Below are 22651 nucleotides of genomic sequence, written 5' to 3' on the forward strand. Positions count from 1 at the left end.
TGTAATGTAGGGCATGTGTGTCACAAAAAAACTGTGGGTCATAGAAAAATTCTGATTGTGGATCTGAAATCAGCATTGAAAATACTTCTAGGATCACATATTTTTTTTGTTCGTGGGCCAAAAAAAAAAAAAAAAAAATTGTAAAGGGAATTGTGGACACAATGTTAAACATCATGACATCAATTTTTTGCAAGAAATTTTGAAAAAAAAAAAAAAAATTCAGAAATAAGATGGAAGGAAATCTTTAGAAAATACAACAGTCCTCTTAATGGACTAAAAATTAAAATTTTGTTTTGGCAGAAATTTTTTTGGCTTGTAGTAATTTTACGTAAATGCATTATTAAAACAGAATTTTTTTTTTTTAAATCTCACCTGAGAACATAAGAAGGAACAACATGAGAATCTTGCTTAACAGTAAGTGTAATACAAATAAAGAAAGCCACTTATGTGCATCTATATATAAGTTAATATAAAAATAGAAAATCTCAAATGGCATATTGAAACGTAAAGAAACTTGATGCTTTTGATATCATCTGAAATCAACTGCTAAAATAACAAAAACTGAATGGAATGTGCAAAAGGAGCATAGATACATTAGAAAAATGCTTTAGAGTGAGGAGAGGAACATTTTAAATATCTACATCTATTATAGCTTGTAGCAAACTAATGCAAGAAACAGTTATAATAGCGATTGTTGAACCTTTCTGGATTTTAGATCCTGATTCCCAAAATAGTTAAAATATCGTATTGTGCGATATTGAGCTTGTTTTTCCAAATTCAATTTATGTTTAAGCCAATTTTTTTTTTCTTCATCGATCTCAATCAAAGCATACTTGGGGGGTGGGAGACAAAATTTTCTGGGTTTCAGGTCTGCAGGATTTCAAAATTGAGTTCCTATACTGTATTAAACTTACCTATACTTTATTTGCACTGCCAAGTGAAGGTTTTACACTGAATTTTGCATCATTTTTTGCACGAGATATCAATTTTCACCATGGAAATTTTAAACAATAGGTACTTTATAAGAAACATTCTTAAATTTGATTTTAAAACATGCTCCATACAAAATTACAAAGAGAATTTAGTTGAATTTTGTTGAGAATATTAAATGATTATCATGCCGTGGATCAAAAACACATTTATTAATGTTGAAGAAACTATCTACATAAACAATGAAAAATATGTAATACTTAATAACTAAAGAACCAAAGTAGAGTAAGCACATAGACTATTTATAGTTTTAGTCCAGGATTAGTAAGTTAACCAATTAATATGCTTCTAATGTAAAACAACCAATGAGAAATAAATGAATAAAATATAGACAACAGAAAAGGATTAACTTAAGAAAATTGAGGACCTCAGAGAGAGCTTCAAGTAAGCCTTGACCAATAGCAAAACGTTATTTTTCCAAGTTTGCTTTAACCAATTAAAGTGCGATTATAGATATTTCAACACTCCCCCCATAATCGCACATTATACAAAAAGAAATTAAACACATTTAAAATTACAAATTGACAACAGTTCCTGAAACTTGAGTTTCGGCAAAGCTTTAGTTAAAATATCAGCCACTTGCTTACTTGTACAGATATATTCTATTTTAATATTATTTGCACTTAAAGCATTACAAACAAACTTTAACTTGATATCTATGTGCTTCATTCTATCAAAATTATTTTCATTAGATACAAATTTAATGCATGACTGGTTGTCTTCAAAAATAACAAGAGTTAACATTTGAGATCTCACAAACAATATTTTTTAACCATAGAAAATTTTGTAATCCTTTGCACAAAGCAATAACTTCAGCTTCTGTTGATGAGAGAGAGCTATACATTTTTGCTTATTGCAGCACCACAATACAGGACAATTACAAAACATTATAAAGTATCCAGACACTGACTTTCTATCGCTTGAATTTGAGCCCCAGTCGGCATCAACGTACATAGACAATTTACTGTAACTTAAATCGGACTTTTTGTACTCAATTTTCATATTTAATGTCCCTTTTAGATACCTCAAAATTTTCTTTAATGCACACCAAGCGGAATCAGTCGGGTGCTCTTGAAGCTGACTCAAACAATTTACTGCAAATAGAATGTCAGGTCTAGAAACATATGCTAAATACAACAAGGAACCCACAAGTTCACGATATGGTCCATGAAAAACATTACCTATTTGAAAGTCAGCAGCAGTAGATTTTGGCTCCATAGGAATAACACTAGGTTTACATTCTGACATATTATATTTAAGCAACAGATTTTCAATGTAAGACTGCTGATCCAAAAATAGAGAATTTGAAGTAAATTGCATTTTAATACCTAGAAATTCACTAGCTTTTTCTATTTTCGACATTTGAAATTTACGAGATAAAAGAGAAATAATAACATTAACTTCCTGATTATCTGAACCAGCAATTAGCAAGTCATCTACATAAAGAGCTATTATGACTTTCTTTCCCTTTACATTTCTTATGAAAATACATGACTCACTGTTTAGTTGTGTAAATCCTAACTGTATTACAAAGTTAGAAAAATTTTGAAACCACTGTCGAGGAGCTTGTTTCAAACCATACACTCTTTTTAAGTTTACATTTCTTACCCGAGTTGTCATCGAAACCTTTTGGTTGATCCATGTAAACTGTTTCTTTTAGATCACCGTTCAAAAATGCAGTTTTAACATCAAGCACAAAAACATTTAGTTCTTCATTCAGTATAAGTATTAAAACAACACGTAGCGCAGGAATGCTGATCACTGGCGAATACGTAAAAGAAAAATCCCGGCCTTCCTTTTGCATGAATCCACGAGCTACAAGTCTGGCCCTGTATTTCCCGTCTCTTTTCCGTCGGAGAACCCATTTGGAGGAAATAGACTGTTTGTCAGGAGGCAAATCTTCTAAATCCCAGACTTTATTTTCTTTCAAGCATTGCATCTCTTCAGTCATAGCTTCTTTCCATCGCTGTTGCTCATCCATTGGAAGAATAACATTTCTTCAAACGTGATTTCTTGGTGAGCAAACATTGCTTCGTATACTTCAGGATTAGGATAACGAATAGGCGGCCTTGAATGTTGTACAGATTTTCTTTGCATATTTTCAGCATCACAAGTTTCATCATCTCTTTCATGATTTCCATCTGAAAAATTCTTCTCTTGAACATCATCATGTTCAAAGTCAGATTCACTTGTGTCAACATTTTCAAAAATATATTTTCTTCTTTCAATCACAACTTTCTTTTCTTCATTAAACTTCACATTTCTAGACACAGTTATGCGTTTTGTCACTGGATCCATCAGACGAAATCCCATTGTAGAATAACCAACGAAAATCATTTTCTTACTCTTTTTATCCAATTTCTTTCTTTGCGATGCAGGAAGAAGCATATAAGCGTTGCATCCAAATACATGTAGATTACTTAAATCTGGATCTCTTTCATACTTCAAGTAGAATGGCGTTTGGTTTTCAATTGAACTGTTAGGTAACCAGTTTAAAAGGTAGGCTGCAGTAAGAACTGCTGGTCCCCACAATTTCTTTGACAAATTGTACTCGTAAATCATTGCTCGTGCTTTATCCAAAAGACTTCTGTTAGCTCTTTCGGCCACTCCATTTAAAGATGGAGTATATGGTGGAGCAGGGTCGATTATAATTCCTTGACTATTAGCATATTTAGCAAGTTCTCCTGTGACATATTCCTTAGCATTGTCACATCTGATTCTTTTAACTGAAGTGTTAGTTTTTAAAAACTGTATCAGTTCCTCGGCCACATCACTTTTTCTCTTGATTAAGCGCACTTCCATAAACCGTGAATAATCATCAACTATTGTCATGAAATATTTTTCACCCGAATATGTTTCTGGCTCAAAGGCTCCACAAACATCAGTATGTACCATGGTCATTGCTTTTTCTTCTCTTTCTCTAGGACCCTTTCCCAATGGTGAAGCACTTTGTTTAGCTTGCACGCAAACCTCACAGAAAGATGTTGACGTAGGTAATCCTAGGACATGTAAAACTTTATTTGAAGAATGTCCATATCTACGATGCCACAAATCATTTTCAGTAGCGGAAAACACACTTTCATTTTCAGGCACAAAATCACTAATGTATATTCATTCCACTGTCAACACGATGACCAAACACAATACAGTCATTTTCATTTCCTATAAATACTTGTTCATTTTTAAACACCACAGTAAGTCCTGCTGCTTCAATTTTTCTTACAGACAGCAGATGAGAACTAAGATCAGGAACAAAAAGTACATCTTTCAGAGTTATCTGAACTCCACTAGAAGTTTTCCCTAGTATATTTCCAATGCCTTTCACTTCAAGCAGTGTTGATTTTGAAGCACATTTAATATTTCCAGAAGCAGGCTTCAAAGAGGAAAACCATTCCTTGCAAGAAGACATATGAGACGTACTACTTGAATCAATAATAAACGTATTAGATCCTGATTCACCCGATATAAAAGATAACGCCGGAGATTGTTGTTGTTTGTCATGTGATTTAACAGTTTTACAGTCACGTTTATAATGTCCCGATTTTCCGCATTTGTAGCACACATTTTTCTTCCTACAAAACTTAGCAGTGTGTCCTTTTGTTTTGCAAAAACCGCAAAAGTAATCCTTATTAGTAGTTTTAAAAGCAACATTGTTAGAGAATGATTTCACATATTCACTCTTATTTTCACCTTTAAAATCATGTATAAGTGCTTCAGCGTCAATAAGTCTTTTAGTAACAAAATCTAAATTCAAAGATTCACTTGGTTGATTCTCAAGTGGTATTCTAACAGTTTCATATTCTTTTGGCAAAGACATGAGAATGTAAACAATAACATCAAAGTCACTTACTTCCGTTCCGGAGATGCGTAAATCACTAACTAAATTTAGCATATCGTCAATGTGACTTCTCATTGCAGGGTGGCGACAGGAACTGTGAAAAAAAGTTCCCTGACTTTTCCCTGATTTCCCTGATTAGGTTCACCAAATTTCCCTGATTTACGTTACCAATGATAATGTTTTCTTTCTTTGCTCTACTTGAAATCCATTGTATGTTTGTATAAAATGCAGTATTTTAAACGTTTTAAGTTGTGTAAAGTTGTTGAACTAAAGATATTTTAAAAAGATGCTACTTTTTTAATAAGATGGTTTTAAAAAACATATCAAGTCAATTTTTTTGGGAAAAAACCCCCTACAAAACAGTATATTAAATTTTTCTACACGGAAAAATTATAGAAAATTTAAAAAAAAAATATATTTTACTTCCAGAAACCACTTAGCATAAGAATTTTGAGAAACTATTAAAATTACTCTTAAAAACATGTGTATTTATGATAGAACTAAAAAGTAATTGAAATTATTTTGAACTAAGTTTTCAAACAGTATAATAATTGTTGCAAGAATAACAAGTAATAGTAAAAGAATTGAAGTAATGTAGTTGTTCTTATATAACTAATTGACATATTTATGCAAAACAGATGAAACCATTTGACATCCATTCATAAGGAGCTTTTCTCTCATCAATAACATAGGTTTTAATGAATGAATACAGCATTTTAACAATAAAAAAATAAAGATATTTACTTAAGTACACAAGTTAACTCTATTTCAAATGATTTCAGTATGTAATGAAAAAAAATCTTAGATTGCTTTTGTAACAAACAACTTTGAAATGCAAGAAAAAAAATCAATTAGTTAATTTCAAAATATATGAAAGAAGAATACAATTTGGTTATAAAATTAAAGAATCCCTTAAGTCTGAAGAAAAGAAAACCTTTATAATCTGCGGTGACAACAAATAGTATAACAGCAAAAAACAAAGTTTTTTTTTTAATTGAAAGTTCAATTCTAGTAATTAAATTAAAAATGTGAAGAAGTAATAACTTTTAAGGTTTTAAGGTCTTAATTCAAAAATCAAAGATTTCTTCTTGAAATCATGATTACAGTACACTAATTTCTTCGAGACAATGGAATAAAGGCAAAGGAATGAAGGCTTCCTCTTTGCCTGTATGGTTGTTTATATTATGTAGCATTGAAAGCGTATAAGGAAATTTCAAGCTAGGTAAAATAAACAACCTAACAGACACAGAAGCAATCTTAGGAAGTTCATCCTGTGGTTAATAAGTAAGATTCAATACTTTGACGTTTAGTAAAAAAGATGCACAAATATGCGGCAGTGTATAATCGCACGTCATTTATTTTACTTTTTTTTAAAACAAATAATTGGCAGAAAATGCATAGGGAATTAGAGTACTTAATTTTGTAAAGCAAAAAAAAATTTTTTTCTTCATAAAATCAATTTTCCCTGATTTTTTGTTATTTTTCAAAATTCCCTGATATTTCCCTGACTTTTCCCTGATTAATAAAGTTCCCTGACTTTTCCCTGATCTCCCTGATCTGTCGCCACCCTGCATTGACACGTCATTCTGTTTTCTTGCCATTGCTAAACGTTTACGTGTCAAAATTTGACGGTTCCCTTATCTTTATATGTAGACTGCAGTTTCTTCCATATTTTACATGCAGTGTCTTCACTTTGAAGAGAAGCAAGAATATTGTCATTTAAAAGCGCAAGTATTACAGCATAAGCCTTTTTTGACTTCAAAACATCTGCGACATTGTCCGCCGCTGCTTCCTCTTCCAAAAATATATCCAGTTCCTTGGCCGAAAACACAACCTGAACTCTGCGACACCACACAATAAAATTAGTTCCATCAAATGGCACAACACCGAACACTTCTTTTTCCTTAACATTACTGTTACTTGAAGAAGCCATATTTCACTAGTAATAATCTCGTGAATGATAAAATTCAGAACTCAACGGCTGCAATCGCTCGTGTCAAAAATCTCAAGAACCACGCTCTGCTGTTGAGAATATTAAATGATTATCATGCCGTGGATCGAAAACACATTTATTAATGTTGAAGAAACTATCTACATAAACAATGACAAATATGTAATACTTAATAACCAAAGAACCAAAGTAGAGTAAGCACATAGACTATTTATAGTTTTAGTCCAGGATTAGTAAGTTAACCAATTAATATGCTTCTAATGTAAAACAACCAATGAGAAATAAATGAATAAAATATAGACAAAAGAAAAGGATTAATTTAAGAAAATTGAGGACCTCAGAGAGAGCTTCAAGTAAGCCTTGACCAATAGCAAAACGTTATTTTTCCAAGTTTGCTTTAACCAATTAAAGTGCGATTATAGATATTTCAACAAATTTATAAAATTGATGTATAGCAATTTACTTCTTCAGCTGTCCAGGCATGGATACTTTAGCCGATTCAACATTCCTAACTTGCCCACTACGCACACTGTAAAAGGAGAGAGAAAAATTAACTTTTAACATTATTATGTGCCAAAAGAAGCAATACATGACTGTATGATAAAAACACAGCAGACAATGCATAACTCACATTACCACAAATAATGATTTCAGAGTAGAATAAATGATTTAGTGCTTGAAAAGCTAAATAAGAAATACACTCAAACCTCATTAACACGAACTCCACAGGGACGCCAAAATATTTCGTGTTAACCGAATTTCGCGCTAACTGGTTTCGAAGTTTACTGGATTTTGTGTAAGCAGAAAAGTTTTTTTTTTTTGTTTTTGTATCTCAGAAAATATAGGAACCTAAGTACCTTTGTACAAAAATGTACACCCAAGGATCAAAATTTATAGTAAGAAACACAAGTAATTCGAAAAAGACAATGGCGATTCGGATCATTTCTCTATGACAGTGTATTTTCAAACATCTGATTTTTCTTTGATCGCAAGACTGGATTTTTGCTGCTGTGTTGACAGGTAAAAAAACACTTTATTGCTTTTAGACCATAAACCTCTACATCGGCAGAACAGGTGTCCGGGATTAGACTTTTTTTTTAAACCATGAAATTTTAAATCTAGGTTTGTCAGTCACTTGGTGAAGATTCCACTCTTCATCCAAGCTTTTTTACTGCAAGCATAGGCGACAGCTAAAGTTCGTACTTTCTTGAAGCAATGTGGTTTTCCTACTTTCCCACAGAAGGAGAGGATTTTTTTTCGACTTTTGAAAGTAATTTCATGTAAAAGTATGGGGATTTTCTTTTTTCTCTTCCCTATTTTCTTCAAGACCTTAAAATTGTATTAGTCTTTTGCGGGATTTCGGCTAAATCTTCTTCGTGTTAAGTGATTGATTTAACACTAATTTGTAGTTTTATCTGAGGGCATTTATTTCACACTAATCGAAATTTCGCATTAAGCGAGTTCATGTTAACGAGGTTCGACTGTAATATCGATTAATTAAACAAAATTGCAGATTACTGTATAAAAGTGTTTCAGGTTTTAAGAAATTCCTTTTTCAATTGAAAATAAATGAGCTCATGGATGAAAAGACAGCCAACATAGCTTGGACATTTATCATTCTGATATCAATACAAACTTACAAATTATTCATTATTTTTAAGCTTGCTGAATCATGGAAATTGTGAAGCCTAAAGTGAAGCTTGAAAAACCGCTAAAATGCATAAATTGTGCACTTGATCTCTAAAATTTGGCAAATATATATGCTCTTGAACTCAAAATCCCTGACGAATTTTCAGTTTCCATGATTTTTGAGCATTTTCTAAAAATCATGACTTTCCACGACTAAATTTGATCATGGTCAAAATCTATGGCTTTCCATGATTTTTAGATGAGCGGATGCCCTGTCTCTACTACTTACTTATGAAAAAAGAATGAAAGATGCCCATGCTTACAAAAAAAAAAGATACAAACGAAGAAAATAATCAATTGAGCAATGTTTTGAAGCACAAAAATTGCAAATTACTGCAGACACGTATTTTGGTTTTACAAGGAACAACTTTTTCAATGCAAAGAAGTGTGAGCTTCTGGATGAAAAGTCATCCGAGAAAAGAATTTTATCGGGTGACTTTTCATCCAGAAAAGCTCACACTTCTTTGCATTGAAATAGGTACTCCTTGTAACCCCAAAACACGTGTCTGCAGTAATTTGCAATTTTTGTGCTTAAAAAGTTGGTTAATTGATTATTTTAATTTGCAGCACAAAGGTATTTATTCGTTATATACAAACAACTGCTTACAATTTTCATGGGGGGGGGGGAATAAATAGATAGATAGCTTACCACCATTCAATAGCTGTTTGGAGATTGAAAAATGATGGGGGACGACTACGCAAAAAACTCTGCATACTTTGTAACGCATCCATTGCTGTTCCTAAAAATGAGAGAAAAAAAAAATAATACGAGTTCTAGATTCAGAGTAACCTCACGTTTGCTCTGTGATAATATTTAAATTTTGAAATAATACTACATCAAGACTTAAAGTCTTGCACACAAAGAACAAAAAGAATAATTTAACAGGTGCATTTATCAAGTATTTAAGCATGTGGGCCATTCCATGGTTACGATCCTGACATTCACCTCCGTCGCTCAGATTTTATCCAAAAATGCTGTTTAAAGTTTAATAAAAACAAGGAATGATAAAGTTTAGATCCAATATAATTATCACCTAATATTAGTTTGAGATAAATAGTGGAAGTTGTATAAAAATCTAGAAAATGTGTGGTTACGCGATAACAAATTTCTTTTCTCTTGCCCAAAATATGAAAATAAGGCCCATATATAATGGTCTAAATTCAGCTCAGCCACTTCCTATGCCGGGCTGATGAGTGCTAATAAGCACAAAACTGCAGTCCTCGGCTGGAATGACTGAGCTGGTTGTGTATTTCATGTATTTTTGCCTTAGCTCTGGTTATAGGGCGGTAACTTACTGAAAATATGCCATTGTTTGCTCCTGCAAAAAAAAAAGATATATTTGGCAGCTATGCATTATGCACAAAAAAATTTAACCAGTAGGTAAAGGAATGTCTTTCTCAGGCATAATAATAATTTTTTTTCATTGCAAGCTCATTGCTCCTGTACTATTCATCGTTAAAGAAAAGTAAATTGAATTATTTGTGAACTCAGATAAATATACTAAAAAACTGTAAACTTGTTTTTTACTTGCATTCTCACTTCACTTGCTTAAGCTCTCTCATCAAATGATCAGTAGAGGCACAGAGATGAAGAATGAAATTTGATCAGTAGAGGCACTTTGAAAATGAAATTTGAGAGAGACATTTCTAGCAATCATAATTTCTGCTGATTCAATTAAACTCATTTGACCGTTTGTAGTTATTTCTTTAGAGGTTATCATTGCCGGTTGTTTGTAATAGCATTTAATTACATATGTTACTATTCGGGATACTTATTTCAGGATAATTTTTCAACTTTAATCTTTGTGCGTCAAACCTGCCTTAAACGGGGAGTTTTACCCGATTTGGACTCTCTTGAAAAATTGCCAATAAAAAAATGAATATACAATTTAAAGAAAAAAAAGATGCAAAAAGTTGCCAGTCTTCAAAAGGACATACATATTGTCCATTCGGAAAAATTCTAACGGTCAGAAAATAATATAAAATGTATTTGTGAAAAGCGGTTCAAACTTCCAGTTTTCCGTATACAGCAGTTTCTTTCTGATTGCTCAAAACAGATCATGATTTATTCAATGCATCATATCCAGTTGAATTATCTTTATTTAGCAAATTACACCCTGTTTCTTTTGTGCAGGACTCACAGAAAAGCATCCACACTTTTGGCAAGATTTACGCACATGCAAACTAGTTGATCACTCCAATTTAGTTTCAGAAAGTTTTCTAAAAGTATGACGACATGTTTAGAGTTTTATCAAGCACAAGAAAATTTAAGCACTTTCAAAGCATCATCCGGATTTTGGTCCAATTAACTTTTGCACAGATTAGAACATGAAGCCATGGGGAGAAAAAAAGGTACTCAATGAAATCCTGGTACAACACACTTCAGGAGACCCCAAATTTTGTTTGTTGTAAAGGGAATTTCTTTGTAATGGAATTCAAGCAATGAATGGTTTTTGAAGTGAGACTGAAAATCTACCTTGTTAAAATGAATATAGAGTTGTATTGTTATTCGTTGTTACCGGATTTCACTAGCATTTTTAAGAAATATAAACATAATTTAAAAAAATGATTTTACTTACCTTCCACTACATCAATCACAACTAAACCTATTGCAGAAGGTATTAAATCTCTATATACAGTATGAACAGCAACAGCACCACCCATGCTAAAATATAAATAAATGAATGAAAATTAAAAAAAAAAAAAATCAAATAAATACAAATAAAATTATAAGAAAGAAATAAAATGAGCAATGTACATGCACAGGGCAACCATAATTAAATTTCTCATTCCAACACACTATATTTTAAAAACTGAAAGTTGTGTGAGAAAATAAAAAAAATAATCGCAAATTTTTATGAAAGATGGCAGTTTATTCTTGCAGAGATATACTAATTACTAAGGTAAGATATGTGCACTGCAGACATAGCTAGATAAAAAGTAGAGACGTACCGAGTAGCACTTTGGCCGAGTAGCCGAGTACCGAGTACTCGGCCTTTCACTACTCGGCCGAGTACCGAGTTACCGAGTACTCGGCCTTTCACTACTCGGCCGAGTTACCAAGTAACAATTATGTTTTAAGAACCACCACCAACACACATGTGATGAATTTTGAACTTATTGGAATAGTAGTATAGACCTCCTTGTCCATATAATAGTTTTTAAAACTAAATTCCTGCTGAAATTTAATTACGCATTATATAAACAATTTTGTTTGTGTCTAAAATTTTACAAAAAAATTATTTTTAAAATTAAAAATAAATAAAAGGTATGATTAATCGAGTTGGAATTAAAACAAATTACAGTAAACTCCCTCTAAAGCTGACACTAACAGGACAATTTTTTTTGTCCGCAATAGAGAGGTGTCCGCAGGACAGGAGTTTAAGAATGTTATTTGCATTGGAACTGGGGAATTAAAAATTGTCCGCATAAGAAGGGTGTCTGCCTTTGAGGGGTGTACGTTTGGAGGGTTTTCACTGTATACCAATCAATTATAGTTCTAGTCTGCCAAATATAAATAATTCTTAAAAGCAGATAAAACAAATGTGCAGGAACACAGCAGACACGTGTTTCTGCCCCCTCCCCCCATTACAAGGAACGTCTTTTTCAGTGCATAACATGTGAGCTAAAGAATGTAAAGACATTCGACAAAAAAATCCGAGTTTTGTCTTTAAATCCACGAGCTCCCATTCTGTGCATTGAAAAAAGAATTCCTTGTAACGCCAAAACATGTGTCTGCAGTATTCATGCACTGTACTTTTAACGTTTTCCTTTTATTTTTTAAGCAAAGATATTTTTATATTTTTTATAACTAATTTTTGGTTGAAGCAAAAATCCATTTTTAATATAAAAATTCCATATTTTCTATACTTACCTTTTTTGCATAATTTTTAATAAATAAGTTTTATTAACTTTGGAGACATTAAAATAAAGATTTATTCCATTGAAGCATTACAAACTTCATTATTCTCAAAATTTAAATTTGACTTATAAATTTTAATTGTAAATAATTGCAGAATATAATGTTTGCTCTTTTTTTTTTATATATATATAAATTTTAGTATCTGTCTTGGACAATATTCAATTTTTTGCAACTACTCGGTATTGGCCGAGTATCTGATCAGAATTTGGCCGAGTACCGAGTACTCAGCAAATTGGCCGAGTAGGCCGAGTACCGAGTAGTTACCGAGTACTCGGTACGTCTCTAATAAAAAGGCAGTTACAGAACATTACTTGCTGTTAAAATACCTTGTTTTATGCTTCATACTAGTAGCAAAATACAAAAGAATGGAAAAAAAAAAAAAACTCATCAGAATGAAAACATCAAATTACTCGAATTTTCTGCCTGGTACATATATGTACCTAATAAGAACAGTTTCATTGATAAGAAATGTTGTATTAATTTTTAAAATAACAAATAAAAATTTTTGAAAATTTTAAACACCAATTTGAATTCTGACATTTTGAATTGAATTATGTTTTTTACAATAAAAAGTTCTGATAGGATCCTACTAATTGGGTTTCTTGTTTCTATAATTGGCTAATGTCTCCCAGAATCAACTTAGTTAATACTCTACCTGCTCAACACACCTGCCCAACTCTTTACACAATCCTCTTTAAACAAAAACGGCATCCAGCGCACAAAAAACTTCCGCAAGCATGCCCATTCTCCTGAATGGTGCAGAGCATGTGTGTGTAAGACATGGACACCACCACACAGAGGGGGATCAGAGACCCAAAGGGACATCAACTGTGGTCATGTGAGAGTAATGAGCAATTAAATTCTTATGATTAATTTAAAAATAAATAAAATAACTACCTGGAAAACTTGCATAACAATCAAAAAAATAATTTTCAGATTTTATTAATCCATTGTTTATTTTTAAAGCTTTGCATAAATTGGATTATACATTTTACATTTACTAATATGTTTAAAATATGTGAAAACATATGGGGGAGGGAGGGATTTGGTTGCTCAAAATATAAATTAATAAAAACATCTGGCATCCAGCACCTAGCATTCATTTGAATTTTTACATCTTGAATTCAAATTATGTTTTTGGCAATTAAGATTTGCATGAGGACCCTACTTGTTGGGTCTTTTGTTTCTGCAAATGGAATGAAAATGGAGAGGAAATTCACACCTCTTACATTATGACTGGTGATTTCTTAGATTTAGCAGTATGAAGCACATCCATGAAAAAGAAATGGTATTAGGATGCGGTAATAAAGATATAGTTATTATGGCCGATTTGCACTGGTACACTTATCATAAAGATTATATTTACCACTGTATCAATATGGTACTTTTATTTCTTATCAATTTTAAATGATGGGAATTAGTAATCTGGAAATTTGGTATTTAGATGAAGTTTTGCTACTTAAGTTCATCTATATAGGTGTGTTTTCTGAATAAACGTCATTTCATGCACAAAAAAAAATGTTTTTTAATGCAAAAATGTGCTTGAGTGAATGAATCTAAACGATTTGTAACAATGATGACAAAAATTAGTCTCTCAACACAAATATTAAAAACAACAAGCTTAGAGAAGTAAAATTTCCGAAATTTTGAAGTGGTGGGGGAAAAAAACTGCTTTTTTTTTGGAAAAATTGGAGAAAATGGAAAGTTTGATTTTCCTACCCGACTGCGCGTGCGCGACGCAAAGGAGGGTAATATGTTTATAAGTCTATGTATGTATGTCCATTCCTATGTGGCGTTCTAGGGGTTAAACACCTTGTCCAATTTTGTTAATTCTTACGTCAATCGATTTGTCTTAATCTTGGGAGTGTCACTAAACACGTGACAGTAATAAAAATTCACCATATTAACAACTTGTTGCCATATTTTGTCAGTTCTGCATCGACGCACGTTGGGTGTTGCACACTGTGTTGCACGCTACCTACGTGCGACAAATGCAGGTAGTTTTTGCTGTCTGAATTTTTTTGTTTACAAAATCTACTAATTGGGGTTTCAATGGCCAAGTGGTCTAAGCGATTGCTTCTCCCACTTGAGGCGGTGGGTCAAGACACCCTCGCTCCAGATGTACTTTCGCCTCTTTCTGATGTAAATTCTTTCATGTGTTCGTTATATGTATTCTGTACTGTTATAAAAAATATATTATGCATAACGAAGGCAAGACACTCAGATTGTAGTCCTCATCAAACTAAACCCGTGCAATAAGCACCAAAAGAAAGAAAGTCTACTAATTCGATTTTCATCTCTAACATGTTGCATTTGTTTTTGCCTTGATTCAAGGGACTTGTTGGAACTCGCGTACTACCGTGGATGAAATACCCGAAGTTTAGGAACTAAAACGGGTTGTTGCAAGCCCAACAGAAATTGTGGTGTGATCTGCTCGGGGGAAAAATGGAATTGAAAAACACATTTAACAGTCAAAAACAATTTTATTCAAATAACGATAAATATATCTTAAAATTTGTAATATCAACAAGGGTAAATAAACTACTTTTAAAACCCAAACATTTTGACTGAAAACAAACCCCCCCCCCCCCCACAAGAACATTTACAGGAATACATTTCATAATTCAGTACCGTTGAATTCCAAAACTTAACGGACTAGTCAACGATAGCCCACCTTGAGTCCATTGCCTAAAAATAGAGTAGTCCTGATAATATTCAAGATGGAAGTTCATACCATTCAGGATATTCACTCTTTAATACTTGGCATATCAAAACGTGAAGGCCTGATCCTTCCATAGGATCCTACGTGAAAATTGATTGCAGCCCGTACCACTCGTGGCCAGCCGCCATGCTGGACCTTCCATAGACTTGACCTCTCGGACACCAAGAAACGCCACATCCGGTGAAGAACCCTTACACGCGGACATCCAATCCAGCCAGACTCCAGGACATCTTTTAATACAATCCAGCATGAACCTTCGACGGTCTTGTGAAGCCTACGTCCAACAACATCAACTTCCGTGAAAGAAACTCCACAATCTTTAACCTTTTCATCCTTCACCACCAAAATGCCTCAAGGTGACCAATGGAACCTGCCCGCTCTTTTAGCCGGGCACAACAAACTTATTTCCTACATTTTTCTAAAAATGAAGTCCACTCAACAACGTGGAACTGATGAGAAACTGGAGCACACCGCTCCCAGTAACCACCAAACTGCAGTTACGGCGACATGTATCAAAACAGATAAGATAAGAATAACAAGAGGATTGATTGATTGGGTGCACTCACTTAAATACATTTCCCCATTCCACCACGTGATGATGTGACGTTTATCGAATCACATGCATAAATTATCACTGTGAAACAACACAACAGTTTATATTTTAACTGTGAAACCTTTTAAAATAGTTGTTCACCTGCACTCAGCAAAACGTTACTCAACTCGGTAACAATGACTTCACATCATCGCGTTGTGTAAACAAACGCATCATTCTGTTGGAGTTTCTACTTTGGGGAACAATTCGTCCGCCGGTTAGGTAGTGGGATAATTTTCAATTTTTGTAATACAATGAATTAAGTTACTAGAACTTTCTTAAACCTTTGGGAATTGTCTTCAAGAACTAAAATTTCATATTTTTGCTAACAGGACTGAATTTCACAACGTGTACTTTCTTGCCAGGTTTTCGTAATTTTGCCAGAAAGATTTGGTTGATGACGTTTTCGATTTTGCGTCATATATATGTTTATATAGCAGGCTGTTTATATAGCTGTGCTGTGGTTGACTTAAGTTCGCACATTTTTGCCGAAGGTCAAGCACATTTAGCTTTAAGCCGAGTTGGATCCCTATAGGGACTAATTATCAGTAGTTTAGACCACCGCAAGTTACTTAATAAACCTCACAATACAAACACTCTCAATCAAATGAAAAGATTGCGAAATGTATCATCTTATAATCATAATAACTAAGTCAATGAAAATTAACTAAAAAGTGTCAAATAAAAAATTATTAAATAAAAACAAAAAAAACCCGACTGCGCAAAAACCAAAAAAACTAAAACGAAAAATGTATAAGCCCAGTAGTTTAGAATGTTATTAAGTACTACTGAATAACTACACCGTTGAAATAGTTTTATAACCGTACACAAATAAGACAAATCATAAATTCAAAAGCAGAATAGAAGGATCAACAGTCGGGGCTCATTCAAATTTTACGGGGTTCCTTGAATCAGAAAGGAATGGGCCCCGACTGTTGATCCTTCTATTCTGCTTTTGAATTTATGATTTGTCTTATTTGTGTACGGTTATAAAACTATTTCAACGGTGTAGTTATTCAGTAGTACTTAATAACATTCTAAACTACTGGGCTTATACATTTTTCTTTTTAGTTTTTATGCAGTCGGGTTTTTTGTTTTGGTTTAATAATTTTTTATTATGAATAAAAATCGGGTTTCTTATTTTTTCTTGGAACATATAAAGGGTTAAGCATTAAAACCGTATGCAATCCATGCATCTTCTTTTTCTGCTTGACAGAAATACACATAAAGGTAAGTTTCGTTAGAAAAAATAGCCTTTTTGTTTTATAACCAAAAGCTTTCTTGGTCAAACATGAGAAATAAGTCAAATCATAGTTCAACCAATAATATTGGGTAAGGTGTATCTACTCATAACAATCAGGTTTTCTATTTTAGATTACCTTTGAAACTTGAAATCACAATAGCAATCATTGACATTCAAAAGTAATTGATATTGTTTAAAAGAAAAATAAATATGATTTCCTTCCCTTGCAATGTAACTTTACTGTCTGAAAATGAAAGCTTTTGAGTTTTGTTTTTCCAATCCAGTCTAAGTCTAAATCAAAACTAAATTAGTTTTTCTTTATCTTTCTAACAGAAACCCCAAACCAAAACTGTGTACCATATTGCCCTGCATTATACGGCATGCCAAGTTGTTCTCGATTTCGCATTTTACTTAATAAATGAAATGCTTTATGGTCATTTTATCGGGGAAAAATGTATGGAAGAGCCAAACTTTAAAACGCACTATCTCAGTTTGAGCTCAACTGCAGATTCCACTCCTTTTCTTAGCACGGAAGAGTATGTATGAATTTTTTTAAAGTGGTGTTTAATTTACTGCTATGTGAATTTATAATAATTAAATTCTGTATTTTTCCAAAACTTGTTATTTAAGTTTAAGTTTTGTTCTATGTCATGAAAAAGTTGGGTTTTGTTCAACGGAATGTAAAAGTTAATAATAAAATGAATATTAGGGTGTCCCCCCTAAAAATAATTTGGTATTAAATTTTTAATTTAATACCAAATTATTTTTGAAACAAATCCTCGTTAATATTGAGTGAAGTATTGACTGAAGTGATCTCAAAATTTTTTTTCTCAAACTTTTTAAATTTTGCATCTTTAATAACTATTTTAAAAATGGCAATTCTTGCTTTCAACAAATTAATGGTATTGCTATGGGTGCTAACTTTAGTTCTACCCCAGCTAACCTTTTTCTTTTGTTTTATGAAAGAAAATTTTCTATTGATAATCCTAGTACTACACATTTTGGTTGCAGATATATTGATGATTTATTATGTATCAACTACTGCAACTTTTCTGAACTCAGCAAAAATATTTATCATAACTCCCTCAAATTAAAAAATACTAGTTCTAATGGTAAAATTTTTAACTTCCTTGACATTAAAATTAATATTGACTTCAACTGTGAAACCACTATTTATGATAAAAGACGTGAATTTCAATTCAAAGTTAACTGTCTGCAAAGTTTTTCTTCTTGCCTCAGTAAAAAAGTTTTATTGGCATCATTGTTTCGCAAGCCATCAGATTTAAAAGAATCTGCAACATGGTTACAGCAATCAACCAAGAAATTAATCTACTTAAAAAATAAAGTACTTGAAAACCATTTCCCAAATAATCTCGTAAATAATATTTTCTCTAGTATTGCCTTTAACCAACACTTCGCTTCACTGTAACCGTCTTATTTGCCACATGTATGATTTTTTCCAGAGTAAACCAAATGTTTGGACTCCAGTTTATGATGCTTTTGTGAATTAAGTTTTTCGGTCGACCCGGAATGTCTTTGGAACTGTTTCTATGGATGACACACTTATTTATTTAGTTTTTATATTTATGGGCTTGATTTTGTTTTTATTTTTATCGACTGGCATGGAAATGACCCATATGGATGCGGATTTTACTTTTACACCCAGACACATGGGTAAGACTTTTTATTTTTGCTGGCGGTGCGGTGGAGGGACATTATTGATATCCTTGGCTTCTAATGTCCGAGACGAAACCCCAGTGCTCAGTTTTAGGTCCTAATTCCAAAAATCTGCATTCATTTTTTACATGTGGTGCTTTTGCCCAATGTATTCCTGAATGTTGACTTTTTCGGAATTGGACATCCTATTCTTAGTTTTAGTATTAAAATTTTTGGTCTTTCGACCATAGGATGAAGTTTCCACTGCTGAAGAGTACTGGCTTCATCTCTGTCATTTATCTGTGTTGCAACCTTGTCTGTTTATTGTTTTATTGATGTTTATATTTACCTGGTTTATATGTCTGGCTGCTTTGCGCTTCTTTGGGCTTCTGGTTTATGGTACTCTAATTTTTTCCTATTTAATACGTTTTTAATATATATATATATATATATATATATATATATATATATATATATATATATATATATATATATATATATATACTAGAAAAAATACCCAGCGTTGCCTGGGTCAGTAATAATTATGAGAAAAAATCATTACTTGCTTTTGTTTTCCGTTTTAAGTGAAAGAATTTTTTAAAAAAAAACATCTTTTTGACGCGATTAAAAATCGAGTTTCTTCCTTACCCATAAAACTAAAATAGCAATAAGTATAAAGAACAAAATCGTAATGATTTAGAAACGAAAGCACTATATTTAAGCATATACAAATTTCCAAAACATGAAATAAATCTTCTCATGTTTAAAAAGTTTAATCTGTTAATACTTTTTTTTTAACATGGAGCCTAAAACCTTCTCTGTATGGCTAATGAAGTTCGAAGTGATTAAAAAAAGTAGCTGCGCTCGTAATCCACTTATACTTGCTTTGGTTATATTGGGAAATTTCAATCATTGTGGGCTCTTGGTGCGATTTTACCGAATTTGCGAGAGTCGTTTTGGAGTACCTTCGATGATGCTCCCCCCTTCTTTTCCTACTTCGTAAAATGATATGATATTAATTTTCGTTACAGAGATATCGTCGCCAGATGCTGAGATACTTTCGGTCACCATAAAATGGCGATTAACAGTTTCATCCGAAATGTTTCCAAAATAAGTAGTAAAATTTGGTGATTGTTTGAAATTGTTCAAAAAGGAAAATTAATGGAAGTTTTTGTGCTGTTTATAGATTTGCCTAATTTAGTTGCTGGATTATTTAACACAGTAAAAAAAGTTTTTTTTGAAAATTCTTTGATTGGCAATATTTTGTTTACATGGTGAAAGCTGAGAAACATTATGACGTAGTCTTCGGCTTCAAAAACAGCGACGTTGAAAAAACTGCCAAATGCATCAGCTACGGAAATCTTTCTGCAAAAATTTTGGCGATCTGCTGGTTGATTGGATAATGAGTAAGTGTTCAATCAGCATAAATAATAATAAAAACCATTAATTACATTAAAGTTCCGTTTAAGTGCAAAATGATCAGCCAAATCATGTATTATTTGCCAATTTTGTGCAAAAATCTTACTTTGAGAGTTGACTTGAGAAAAGCCTTGAACAGTCACGAAAAGCAAAGATAGTAACAACAATTGTCGCTATTGACAGGGAGTTGAGATGATACACTAAATACCGTATTGAGTTGAGGAAAGCCTTCGAACATGGAACTAAAAAGCTCATAACTCGTTTTTTATTCTACTTAGAAATTTTGAACAGGTGCCATCTTCAGCAGAAAAATCAGAGCTTTCGATGGACATATAATGTAAATATGTGCAAGTATTTTTTCATCCCAATATTAGAGAATTTATACAAAAATTGTATTTTATTGCCCCCTAAGGGGGTTTTGCCCCCCATAACGGGACGAAAACTACCCTATGTGTTATTCTGATGCATAAGCTATATTAATGTAAAGTTTCATCAAAATCCGTTCAGTAGTTTTTGCGTGAAAGAGTAACAAACATCCATACATCCAGACAAACTTTCGCATATATAATAGTAGTAAGATATATATATACAAAATAAATAAAAAAATCACCATTTAGTTTAAACCACAATTTAAACATATGTGGCTAAAACTAATTAACCCTGGCTGGTAGCATCATGAAAAAAAAACTATGTTAATCTGTGGTTACTGTTGTTTTTTGAGCCCACAAGACAGGCTACATAACTAAATTAAATATATGTAGTGAACATTTTGAGCTTGAATAACAACTAATTTTGATAAAACCTTTAAGTAACAATAAATAATTTAATGAATTACCTATGTCCAATCAAAATCACAGATGGCTGATCTTCATCCCCATATAAAGTGTTGAAAACCTCTCCAACATCACTAACATAAAGACACAGAAAAACATTAAGAAATTGGTAATGCTGAAATTGTTCGAGCTTAGAAATGTTAAAAATATTGAATTCAACTAAAAACCTCTAACTTTTTATTCCAATAAGCTCTCAAACGAGACATAAATTTTCAAACTCAGTCATTAAGTTATTTGAGTCAAACTCATCAAAAAGTTTAGAAAGTAAAACAAACATCAATTGATCTTTTTTTTTTTTTTTTTTGAGGGAAAGGGGGGACATTTTCATCTTTTCTTTATTTTGGAAGAGGGGTAGCTGCCCTCCCTTGCTCCCCTTTGGATACGTCCAAAGAGACAACCCCTCCCCCTCTCCTCCCAAATTCTTTGGACACTTTTCTTGCTGTTTCTTATGCAAAATGAACCCCTGAATCCAAAAGGACACCCCCCCCCCCATGACATCCACCTCTTTCAGATATAGTGGGGCAAATTAAAAAAATTGTAACACAAACCTCTAGAAGAAAAAAAAAGATCATTTTTGGTGATTTTTAAAAATATTTTAGGGAGAAATACCCAGATGAGTCTCCTAACTTGTTACAAATGTTCATGCTTTTGAACTATTCACATCTCTAGCCTCTCAGAAGAGTGTTAATGGTTAATTCAAACCTCTCTTCCTCTTCAAAGAAAACTAATAGCTATAAAACTGTCAAAAACTGAAAACAATGGGGAGGGGGGCATTTACAAAAAGTGTGACCTGATGGGGAAAACTATGGTCATATTTGGATCGAGGAAGTACTTCTTTATAAGAATCAGCAAGAATAATGTCAGAAGTATTTTGAAGATTTATGTTTTTCAGTGTTAAGGTATAACACCAGTAGTGGCCAGTGCTTCAGAAGTGGCCACTTCAAGTTTACTTTTGTTCTTTGAAGAAAGAAATGAACAATAGTAATGTGATTTTTTGTTGGTACTTAATATAACTATCATATTGAATAAATTTTATTCATCAGTTATTCGAATTTAAAGTAAGTAATGTTAATTCTTCGGATGGGAGAATGTCAGATGGCCAATGCTGAAATTTTCAGATTTTGGAGTGGCTAGTACTGGATCAAATTTGAGGTTTGGGGAAAAATGGGTTAAAAATGGAAAACATTGAAATTGTGGCATTTTTATAAAATGGGACGATTAAGGAAGAGTTGGGCTGTAACATGCTGGAGTTTCAAGAGAGGTTATTAATAATGTAGACCCACAGTTTAAAAATATACTTCACTGTGGCAACTACTAGTGCGTTTTAAACCTTGAAGTGGCCACTACTGGTGTTTTTTCTTATTATTTGTGAAAATATTATTTCTGTCATACATAGCCCGCTTAGGATTTCAAAGGGTACCAAGTGGTCTTCAGTAGTGAAAAGGTAGAGAAGCACTGCCTTAAATGATCAAATATTGCTTAAAACTTCATCTTGGGTACTTATATTTCAAAAAATTTGCCCCAAAACTCGAAATTGTACCGTGACACCATACTTTGACCACTTCATTGTAATAATGCCCCCACCCCCCACCCCAACCAGAAGCAGTTGAATCATACCATCAAATAATTTGTATATTGCACAGAAAAAACACACAAGTTGTCAGCACTACAAAATGAAACTATACAAACCTTGATAATCTGATGGCAGACAGATCCTCATCATTGGAAGAGTGTGTCTCCCCTGTTCAAAAGAGAAAAAGATACGTTACATAGTAGAAAACAGTGTTATACAATAT

General features: G+C 32.7%; 1 protein-coding gene across 1 annotated transcript in view; it reads right to left on the reverse strand.

Annotated features, from left to right (window-relative positions):
* The window catches only part of LOC129226629 (protein phosphatase methylesterase 1-like), a 50256-nt gene that overhangs the window by 14712 nt on the left and 12893 nt on the right, over positions 1-22651 (reverse strand). The window contains exons 5-9 of the mRNA XM_054861259.1: positions 22545-22596; positions 20858-20929; positions 11048-11133; positions 9118-9208; positions 7243-7308 (exon numbers count right to left, since the gene is read on the reverse strand). Coding sequence (XP_054717234.1) covers positions 7243-7308; positions 9118-9208; positions 11048-11133; positions 20858-20929; positions 22545-22596 — 367 coding nt within the window. The remainder of the gene's footprint in view (positions 1-7242; positions 7309-9117; positions 9209-11047; positions 11134-20857; positions 20930-22544; positions 22597-22651) is intronic.

Source organism: Uloborus diversus, chromosome 7 (assembly GCF_026930045.1).
Source record: "Uloborus diversus isolate 005 chromosome 7, Udiv.v.3.1, whole genome shotgun sequence".
Taxonomy (NCBI): domain Eukaryota; kingdom Metazoa; phylum Arthropoda; class Arachnida; order Araneae; family Uloboridae; genus Uloborus; species Uloborus diversus.